This window comes from Nicotiana tabacum, chromosome 22, assembly GCF_000715075.1.
Source record: "Nicotiana tabacum cultivar K326 chromosome 22, ASM71507v2, whole genome shotgun sequence".
NCBI lineage: Eukaryota > Viridiplantae > Streptophyta > Magnoliopsida > Solanales > Solanaceae > Nicotiana > Nicotiana tabacum.
In genome coordinates this window covers 75,300,769-75,311,965 of record NC_134101.1, presented here as the reverse complement: position 1 = coordinate 75,311,965, position 11,197 = coordinate 75,300,769, and the positions used below count along the sequence as shown (strand labels likewise).

At 39.4% G+C, this 11,197-nt stretch overlaps 2 protein-coding genes across 2 annotated transcripts; both read left to right on the top strand.

Annotated features, from left to right (window-relative positions):
• Window positions 1-1,022: 1,022 nt before the first annotated feature.
• Window positions 1,023-2,552, top strand: LOC142175936 (uncharacterized). The gene is made up of 3 exons (XM_075242946.1): window positions 1,023-1,193; window positions 1,241-1,363; window positions 2,142-2,552. The coding sequence occupies exons 1-3, from the start codon at window positions 1,023-1,025 to the stop codon at window positions 2,550-2,552; spliced, it is 705 nt and encodes a 234-aa protein (XP_075099047.1).
• A 1,283-nt stretch (window positions 2,553-3,835) lies between these two features.
• On the top strand, window positions 3,836-4,318 carry LOC142175935 (uncharacterized). Its single transcript, XM_075242945.1, has one exon. The coding sequence runs from the start codon at window positions 3,836-3,838 to the stop codon at window positions 4,316-4,318; it is 483 nt and encodes a 160-aa protein (XP_075099046.1).
• The last annotated feature ends 6,879 nt before the right edge of the window (window positions 4,319-11,197 follow it).

The window sequence follows — 11,197 nt, the reverse complement described above, 5'->3', positions numbered from 1 at the left end:
AATATTGCAAAAAAGGCTGATGTCACAACTGGTAATGCAAAAATTACAGCTGAAAATGATCAAGTGATTTATGATAGGAACAAGATAAATGAGGCATCTTCAAGTAAGAAAGTGACTCGTGTTCTTTGTTATGTTCCAAAGGCAAGGAAGGTTGAAGATCCATCTTCTAAACTACAAGGTAATGTGTTAGGAAACTTGACCCTTCCTATCAAGCAAATTGATATAATTAAGTCGTCTATAAAGTTGCTTAAAGGGTTTGTCAAATCATCAAACCACGATTCGCTTCTAAATCTAGCACTTCCTGCAAAGCGCACAAATGAGGGCATTGACCCAAATGCCTACAAGTTGTTGGCAAAAGTTGGATATGAAAATAATGAACCATCCAAGCATGAAAAGCTCCCACCTGAAGCTTCTAACTATACTCAAAAGATCATGATGGAGAAATGGTACCCCCTAAAATAATCATTTGAAGGTTTGGGTTACAGACAACCCACGCCAATCCGTATCTCTATAAAAAGGGCAAGTTGTAACTACATTACTGCTAAAAAAGAGTCTACGACATTTAATGAGAAGCCTTTTGTGTTTGATTGACTTACAAAATTAAGGACCTCGGTATTTGATAGGTTGGGACCATTGAAGAAGGAACACAAGCGTCACGGAAGTAATAGAAAGATCTAAGCACATGTCTTTGCTAAAAAGGAGATATTGACCACAGATTGCTTGAGTCTGGTTCCTTATAGCATGAGGCAAGAGACAAAAGTTGTAGTTTCATACGAAAAGGTCCTCAAAGCAAAGGCTCGTACTATAGTCCATACTAAAGAACGCGAGGAAGATGAAGAAAGTGTGGGGTCATCATATCACGTCGCAGTTCATGACGAACAAAATGCTTCATCTTGTACTGACCTTGAGGAAAAGTGGCTTTATATTCATGTATGTCATCGCATATCTTTCAATGATGGTGATCCTCAAGAGGACGAAGACGCTAAAGATGCACCGCATGATCTTGAATAGGGGTGAAGACTATGATTGATGCACTAAAAAAAGTCAATCTCGGAGCTATTGAAGATCTGAAGCCCAAGTATGTAAGTGCCTCTCTAACTGGTGATGAAGAGAGCAAATATATTGAGCTACTTAAGGAGTTCAAAGATGTATTTGCTTGGAGTTACAAAGAGATGTCGGGTTTAGACCCCAAGGTAGTTGTTCATCATCTTGTTGACAAATGAGTGCTCGTCCCGTGAAGCACTCACAATGTCACTTCAGACCTGAACCGGTTCCCTTGATTGAAACCGAAGTTAACAAGCTTATTGAGGCTGGTTTTGTTCGTGAAGTTAAGTATCCTACATGGATTTCAAGCATCGTCCCTGTAAGAAAGAAGAATGGTTGAATCTGGGTTTGTGTTGACTTTAGGGACCTAAATAACGGTTGTCCTAAGGATGAATTTCCTCTTCCTATCCCGGAGCTCATGATTGATGCCATGACTGGATATGAGGCGATGTATTTCATGGATAGTTCGTCTGGTATAATCAATTTGAATGGCACCGAAGGATGAAGAACTTACCGCCTTTCGCACCCCTAAAGGTATATACTGCTACAAGGTAATGCCTTTTGGTTTGAAAAATACTGGTGCTACATATCAAGTGCCCTGCAAAATATTTTTGACGACATGCTTCATAAAAATATGGAGTGTCATGTTGATGATTTGGTGGTAAAGTCAAGGAAGATAGATGATCATTTACAAGATTTGAGGATGGTATTCGAATTGCTTCAGAGATACCAACTCAGAATGAATTCGTTGAAGTGCGCCTTTGGAGTTACTTCTGGGAAGTTCCTCAGTTTTATTGTTTGACATCGAGGTATCGAAATTGATCAATCTAAGGTGGATGCTATCTTGAAAATGCCCGAGCCTAAGGATATTCATGAATTAAAAATCTTACAAGGTAAGTTGGCATATCTTAGCAGATTTATTTCGAATTAGGCTAGAAGATGCCAACCGTTTAGTCGCCTCATGAAGAAAGGGCCTCTTTTTGAATTGGACCAAGCTTGCAGAAATGCTTTTGAAATCAATAAGTCTTTTCTGATGAAGCCTCCAGTATTGCAACCCCCATACCTGAAAACCATTAATATTATATATTTCAGCGCAGGAAAGGTCAGTACGAGCACTTCTGGCTCAAGGAAGTAATGAAGGAAAAGAAAATGCACTTTATTACTTGAGCAGGATGATGACGCCAAATGAGCTCAAGTATTTACCTACTGAGAAGTTATGTTTGGCACTTGTCTTCTCTATTATGAAGTTGAAGCATTACTTCCAATCTCACATTATGCGACTCGTCTCAAGAGCGAATCCTGTCAAGTTTTTCATGTCTAAACCTATCCCAAGTGATCGATTAGCAAGGTGGTACCTCCAATTTCAACAATTTGAAATTGTGCATGTTTCTCAGAAGGTGGTAAAAGGAAAAGCATTAGAAAATTTCCTAGCTGACCATCCGATTCCAGATAATTGGGAGTTGTCTGATGAAATGCTTGATGAAGATACAACGGTCATCAAAATTTAACCTCATTGGAAGATGTATTTTGAAGGTGCTGCACATCGTGAAGGAGCTGGCACTGGAATAGTGTTTATCACTTCTCAAAGGGAAGTGTTGCCATATTCTTTCACTTTGACACAATTTTGATCCAATAATATTGTTGAATATCAAGTGCTCATACTTGGGCTTGAAATAGCTGTGGATATGAAATAATTGCAACTACATATTTTTGGAGACTCCAAGTTAGTGATTAATCAGCTTTTGGGTAGCTATGAGGTCAAGAAGCCAATCAGCCATAGTTGGTCCCATATCACAAATATGCTCAACGACTGGTAAGTTGGCTTGTAGAGGTAACTATCCAACATGTGCCAAGAAAGGAAAATAAGAGAGCTGATGCATTAGCAGCCTTAGCTTCTACATTATCTTTACCTGATCAAACAAAAAACATTTTTTTCCAAAGATTGGTAGTTTCTCCACCAAATGACTATGAAGAAAAAGAAAGCAAAGTTGAGCATCTTGCTGCCGTTCTCGAGGTTGAAATTGAAGTTTGGCGACAACCATTAATCGATTATCTTTGTTATGGTATATTTCCAGAAAATCCCCAAAGGAAGACAGAAATCCGAAGGAGAGGCCCTCGCTTTCTTTATTATAAAGATACACTCTACAGACGATCATTTGATGGAGTGCCCTTACATTGTTTGGGGGATGATGAATCCTTTCAAGCCCTATAAGAAGTACATTCTAGAGTATGTGAAGTGCATCAATCTGGGGCAAAACTTCATTTTCATATAAAAATAATATGGTATTATTGGACAACCATGGTGAAAGATTGTTTAGATGACGCTCGAAGGTGTAAAGCTTGCCAATTTCATGCTAACTTCATACATCAACAACCTGAAGTATTGCACCCAACTATTGCCTCTTGGCCATTCGATGCTTGGGGTTTGGATATTGTTGGTCCAATGCCAAAGTCTTCTGGTGGACATTTATACATTTTGGCTGCAACTGATTACTTCTCGAAGTAGGTTGAAGTTGTTTATCTTAAGGAAGTAAAGAAGGAAAATGTGGCTAACTTCATCTGAGTCAATATAATCTATCGTTTTGGCATTCATCGATATATATTGACGTACAATGGTAAGACATTTGATAACAAGTTTATAAATAAAATATGTGATCTTTTTGGCTTCAAACAATACAATTCTTCCACGTATTATGCTGCTACCAATGGACTTGCTGAAGCATTTAACAAGACGCTCTGCAACTTATTGAAAAAGGTTGTCTCTAAGTTTAAGAGAGATTGACATGAGAGAATGAAAGAAGCTCTTTGGGCATATAGGACAACATATCGGACATCAACGCAAGCGACCCTTTATTCACTTGCTTATGGAGTTGAAGCAGTCCTTCCACTTGAGCATCAAATTCCATCGTTGCGGCTTGTCATTCAAGAAGAACTCATTGATGAAGAAAATGCTCGCTTATGCCTTGAAGAATTGGAATCTCTTGATGAAAAGAGGCTAGAATCTCAACAAAGCCTTGAATGTGATCAAACTCGCTTGTCTCGATCTTTTAACAAAAGGGTGCACCTTAGATCTTTCCAAGTGGGTGACCAAGTTTTTGTGGTAAAAAGGCCTACTATTACCTCTCGTCAATATGGAGAACAATTCTCTGTTAAGTGGAATGGACCATATGTTGTACGAGAGGTATACTTAAGTTGCGCTTACAAAATAGTTGACTCAAAAGGTTTGCGGATTGGCCCCATCAATGGGAAATTCATGAAGCGATACTATCCTTGAAGAAAACAAATATGCTCCTCAATGCACGAGCATAAACTGTATGTTACTCCTGGTCCGCGAGAGTATAAACTGTGTACGACCCAAAAAAAAAGTCTGCTAGGTTAAATATCTGAAAAGAGGTAGCCTAGGCAAAAGTTAGGACATCAAAAAAAGAACTCACCCATTTTGAGCTACGGTATGACTTGATCCTCTTCACCGATGCACGTAGGCAGTTTAGAGTTTTATTCTAAGTTCATTCATATGAGTTCAAAAATACATACTACCCAAGGTTATATTCAAATGAAGTTTGACGGAATATACTTCCTTTGATCGACACTTGAAAATTAGGTGTACATGTATTCTTTCGTTGAACTCTCTGTCTTAACAGATATTGATTGCTCGATGGGGGCAAGCCCTCCATGTCAAATAGAGGTCTCTGAGGGAATAATTGTAGTCTTTTAGTAAGAGGCTAAATCTTCAAGTTGAAGTCTCCAATTCTAAGTCAAGTTGATTCTGTCAAGTCGGTTACATCATCAATTTGAATTATTCAAGCCCGATAGGTCTTTAAGTTGCAGTCTTCAAGTACGCCAAGACTTCAAATCCATAAAGTATTAAAAAAAGCTCACTTGTTATGAATTGCGTAATGACATGATCCTCTTCACCGAGGTACGTAAGGAAGCTTAGAGTTTTTATTCTAAGTTCAATCACTTTAATAAAGAGAAAAGTGAGGTTTTTCTTTAGAACACGTAGATAAACTATCAAGTCTTGATCGTTGAAGCACATAAATTAAAAAGAAAGCAAGAACAATAGGTAACATTAATGAGAATGCGTAATATTAAATGAAATGAAATAAGTTTTATTGTTGATGAGAACATATACTAAACAATCAAATGCAAGAAGAAATGGAAAAAAATAAAACAATGTTCATAGCCTAACCTAAACACAACTTGTAGTTGGCCAAATCCTTGAGCATAGCTTCCAAGTATTTCTTCTTCTACTACTTCTCCAAATCGGCCAAGTCATCAGTAGCCAACAAGGCAACATTGCAGCATGCGTCATACTCCTTTCTAGCAGTTGAGGCTCCTAATTTGGCTTCTTTAACTTCTTTCTCAGCAACTTCTAGAAGGCCTTTTAGGTTTTTCTCTTTTTTCACGGAGCTTCTTTATCTTCTTTTTCATTGTAACTAGGGACTGACGGATAGATGACACTTCTCTAACCTTCTCTTTTTCTTCAATCATGGTATTTGTAAGGTGTACCTCAACTTCTGATATTGTAGTCTCCTCAACCTTCTCAGATAAAGTAGATCGTGTCTTGTCATATGAATCAACAAGCTCAACAAGGGACTCCAGTAATTTTCTCAAAGAAAAAATATCCACATCATCCCCATCCATCGCCTCAAAGATCACTTTAGTATTCTCTTCAAGCTCAGAGACCTTGTCTGCACCACTACCTTTCAGCTTATGTTGAATCGAAGTCCAAAGCTTCAAGATAAACTCTTTTCGATTATCCAAGACAACCTTCTTTCCATCAAAAACGGACGTTGCAACTATAGGTTGTTCGCACAAATCAGAGCCCAACTTTGCCCTAATTCCATTACGAGAAATAGAAGTTTCCTCTTGATCTGCCTTAGGTGTGGAAGATGATTTCTGCGGGTCCGGTACTTCTATAGACTCACTACTATCTTGTGGCCTTCCTTATTACAATGCTCCAATTTTATTTGGATGCAAAAAAGTGTAAGAACACTTTAGCAAATTCATTTGGTCGTGGTTCAAAAATGAAAAGTTTAAGTTTTTTTTTACCTTTTCGTTACAAGCTGTTAGTGTTCTTGAAGGACTATCAACGCTTTGGACCTCTACAACTCTTTCTGGGTTAGGCTTTTTCTTTTTCAACATTGATCTCCTTTACTGCTATTGCTCTCCTCTTGGGATAGTCATTTCTTAGAGGCATCAACAACTACATCCAACAGAATAAGACTTTTGTCAACTGGAGCATGGATCTCTTCTCTTTGAACTTCTTTGTGTAGCTGAGGTCCATTGCCTGCACGTGTCTCAGCTACCTTAGACTTTAAAGAAGGAAGTTTATCAATCACTAGGACATCTTATTACAGTCTTGAAGAGTATTTGTGATTGGCTCAACAGTATTCATAAAGAATGGTCTTCAAGAAAGCTTACATGCGCCCTTGCCCACCAAGATCTATAGTTAGACGATGTAAACTTCCTCATGTTGGACCCAAAAGGAGTAAATGATTCCCTTGACTTAGTCTAGTCAGCACACAAATTCGTGCAAGTCTTAACCTTTCTTCTAATGAGACCTCACAAAAATCTCGCTCCAAGCGACCAAGGGTATCTTGATAAAAATCAAATTGGCGGCTAAATCGATGGGTCTATAAGGTTTAATAATAAAGTTGACTCTGTCCTTCAAAGGAAGATAATTCGAGTGAATATTCATAAAAAAATCTAACTCGAACTCGTCTGCCTTACCGTCGTCATAGTAATGGTACGAATTAGATCCAAGGGGCATTGTCAATGTCCAAATGATATTATCTTCATTATGGATACGCTTCCTTGCTTCCTCTTTCCCAAAATATCTATCAGCACCTTCACCATAACATGTGGCCATAAGAGGAACAACTGGCCCCTTTGCATACGGGAAATGAGTCTTAAAGTAATGGGCTATACAACCATACACATAATAGGATGCAAAGTAAGCTTGGGCATGATCAAGCAACAAGCACTTTGAAATCGCATTTAAACCCTTATATATGCTATCTAAGACCGGGATTGCAAGGCTGACTCTTCATTTACAAGTAAGATGATATGCGTCTTAAAGGTCCCAGGACGAATGAAGTCGCTTTCTTTTGAAAGGAGCAAAAAAATACATAACCAACAAGATAGAAAAGCAACCAACTATGTCTCATCTTTCTTGTCACCCATGACCCCTAGCTTATGGAATATGGCTTCTTCAACAGTCAACCAATTAGTTTCTTCCTCTATGACCCCGGTAGGATTGTGCTTTGATTTCAAATGAGCAAACTTCTTTTCTTTCCTTAATGGATGTTGAGTGTACTTCATTATCTTTCTGTATTAGAACTCTACCCATTTTTTCATATAAACCTTTTGGTCGGTCCTACTTCCCTCTCGGAGCCGATGGAAGGCATCAAACAAATGCTCACAAGTCCATGAAAGAAACCTTCTCCCCTTGTCATATGTGCCTATAAGTTCTTCAATATTTGGCATAACTTCCTCATAAGGAGATCCTGTTATAGGCAGACTGTCGATCTTGCATAAATCCCAAAGCGATATAGATAGTTCTCCGGTAGAGGTAAGCAATGTATTTGTAATAGGGAACCATGCCTCACAGAAAACTTGCATGATATTTGTATTACGGTCATATGTGAAGAGTGAAGCATATACAACATCATAAATTCTTGCACCCTCCAGGGTTAAACAACACCTACTTAAGACATCTTCTTCCCATTCTTAGTAGCCACGAACTTAATGAAATTCTCTGCCAAAAGGTAAATCATCACCCCAATAAGTTTTCTTGTTGATGATTCACCGCCCAAGGCATGGTAAAGTACTCGCAACATTCCAAGCATGATGATTAGGGGTGCAAAGTATCCATGTCTTGGGAGGACGATTGTTATATTCAAATGTCCAGTCTTCCAAATAATGTGGATCCCTCAAAGGAATCCACGAAGCTTCAGCGTATTGGCCTACTAATGGCCTATCAACTAATAACCTCGTCTCCACCTTGCTCCCTTTATGGGCTAAAATAATAAGGTATTGTGAATCGGAGGAAGGAAGCCTAGAGTCTTTGAAGTAAAACATATTTAGAAAAAGAGAGAAAAGTGTTCATTAGTACTTAGCTTAGAAAGGTAATATTCATGGTCTTAAATCCATAATATATTATGTCCACTCAAGACTAATCCTACTAAGCATGAAAAAGTAAAATCTTTGACGTAGACGGTGTAATTGTCTATGCATCAGATAAAGTGAAGACAAATCTTCACAAACAAAATAAAGTGTTCGGCTTAGACGGTTTAATGATCTCCGCTTTAGAAAAAATGAAGTCTTTAGCTTAGACGGTGTAATAGTCTTTACTTCAAACAAAATAAAGTATTTAGCATAGACGGTGTAAAGGTCTTTGCTTCATATAAATAAAATATTTGGCTCAGACGGTCTAATGGCCTTCGCCTTAGATAAAGTATAGTCAAATCTTCAAATAAAATGAAGTCTTTAGCTCAGGCGGTGTAAGGGCCTTCGCTTTACACATAAAAATCTTCGGCTCATACGGAGTAATGGTCTTCGCCCCAGATGTATGTCTCAAAATTTGCCCTAGAATATTTAAGATGAGATAACACTAAAGGAAGAGTCTTAGAGTCATCATCGGTCGAGGTCAACTAGGAAGCAGCGAGATTCATGGTTGAGATACCAGCAATGGTCGAGGTCGAGCACCGTTAACGAAGCTGTAACGACAAGTTTTCGAAATAGGATATTAAAGAGAATATTCTAGTGGATATTCTCTACACTTGTACTATTAGGGTTTATTAGAAAAATATCTCATATAAATAGAAAAGAGACAATGATGTGGGGCATGTGACATTCATTCGATAAGATCAGATTTTTGACAAAAGATTCTCTCTCTCGCACTAAGATACAAACACTACCTTTTCATCAAGATTCTTGTTCATATTATTCCTTGCTTTTCCATCATATCCAAGAATCATTTGAACATTCTAGAATTTGTCTGTCACTCATCATTGTCAGGAGGGAAACTCGTCTACTTCATCCTTTATTGGGTGAATCACTTCTCATATTTACTTAAATGATATTTACTGTTATTTATTGCAATATTATTGCTCATACTTTTTGAGATAGTTAATGCACAGTTTTATCCATTTACCACCAGATCTGTTTAACATTATTCACTCTTTCGGAACCCACATCTAGAAATATTATTATTAACTAGGTTTAACCCATTACCATGCAAATTAAATTATTTTAACCAAAAGTTGTATTTTTTGGTCAAATAATCTGGCGCCGTCTATGGGGATTTCTTAGTTAAGCTTTTAGTTTCTTCTAGATCTACAGCCAACACGGGTCAGTAACGTAAAAAAAAAGAAGCAAAAACGAGATCTCCTTTCTTTGTACGTACAAAATCCCAACATAGAAGGTAACCGAGAAGAAAAGACGAGAATAATAAGTGACCTCCCAACTAACCTCATGAACGTCATCAACGGAAGTTGTGAAATGGCAGACGAACACGCAACGCCCAATGCCTCCCCTAGACGAAATGGGTCACCGCCTCCTCACTGCAGCATCACAAAATCTCTTGGTATAGGAGCCTCCATATCTGTGGGGGAGGATATGCCCCCAGCTGTAAAAAAATCTCCTCGAATCATGGCTAACTGACACGCTAACTAACATCCTCAACAAGCCCGCCCGGGACACGGCTACAGAAAACGCAAGGACTTGAACTATGCAACCAGCAGGCGAACAGTACAACGATGGTATTATTCACAATGCCGTTAATAGTGCAGGTGACAACGCCCTCGCAGCCATTTTGAAAAGGATGGAGGAAATGGATAATGAGAACAAGGTACTCCGAGATCAAGTGAAACAACACCAAGAAAGGGTCGATAAAATACCGAGCGCCCCTAAACTATTGCCAAAGAGAGACGTTAGCCGGTTCGTCGAACAGTCGTACAGTGATGATGCAGCCCCACATGCTATACCAAAAACTTTTAAAATGTCACCCTACCTCAAGATATATGATGGCACAATCGACCCCGAAGATCATGTGACTCATTACGTCACCGCCGTAAAAGGCAACAACCTCGCCAAGGAACATGTGTCTTCCATTTTGCTGAAAATGTTTGGAGAAACCCTCACTAGATGAGCATTAACATGGTATTCGCAGCGACCAGCACAATCCATCAAAACTTTTGACGAAATGGCCGACAAGTTTGTAATGGCCCACGCTGGAGCAAAAAAGGTCGATGCTAGAGTGAACGACATATTTGCCATCAAGCAATCTCTAGGAGAGGAATTAAGGGACTTCCTCGCCCGGTTCAACAGAGTAAGGATGACTTTGCCAAACGTGTTTGAAGGGATAGCAGTTGCAGCCTTTCAGAATGGGTTGAGCAGGAATGGCTCAAGAGCAACGAGGAAACTATTAAGCCGGTTAATGAAGTATCCTCCAACCACTTGGGATGAGATCCACAATGCTTATTGCGCTGAGGTCCGTGCATATGAGTATGACCTCAATGGGCTGACCCACCGGTTAACCTCAGTACAAGCGGATTCACGAAAAGATCACAGAGACAACTCCAGAAGAGATCACCCGATCCCAGAGCCTAACAGGGAACAACACCAACCATACATCAAGATGGCGACTGCCTCCTCTCTTCGCTACGAAGAAGGTCCATCCAGACCCAGGATGGTAACTCATCGAAACGAACGAGGTATGTACCCTTACTTTCTACTCACAATTTTTATGTGTTGCCCACAGAGATAGTCTACGCCTTGGAGAAGCTCGGACCAAAAGTGAAGTGGACGCCGAAGATGAGATCAGACCCTAATACCAGAAAGTCAAATGCCCTCTGTGAGTTCCACCAAGAGCGAGGGAACAAAATGGAAGACTGCATCGCCCTGAGGTAGTCATGAATATGCTACGCCAAGGACATCTTTAAGAGCTGCTAAGCGACAAGGGAAGAACCAACTTCACCAGAGAGCGCGAACATCAAGGGCCACCTAAACCACGATCACTAGCCCGTACCATCAACATGATCATCGGAGACGACGTCTCTATCAACAGCGTGAAGTTCACCACTACACACAAACTTAAGCGATCCATCACCCGCGAACGGTACGACGAGCTCGAAAAATGTATCATCTT

Coding starts and splice junctions, on each gene's coding strand:
- LOC142175936 (XM_075242946.1), top strand. CDS start 1,023: ATGATTGATGCACTAAAAAAAGTCAATCTCGGAGCTATTGAAGATCTG. Junction 1,194..1,240: donor TGTCGGGTTTAGACCCCAAG/GTAGTTGTTCAT, acceptor CGTCCCGTGAAG/CACTCACAATGTCACTTCAG. Junction 1,364..2,141: donor GGATTTCAAGCATCGTCCCT/GTAAGAAAGAAG, acceptor ATTTCAGCGCAG/GAAAGGTCAGTACGAGCACT.
- LOC142175935 (XM_075242945.1), top strand. CDS start 3,836: ATGAAAGAAGCTCTTTGGGCATATAGGACAACATATCGGACATCAACG.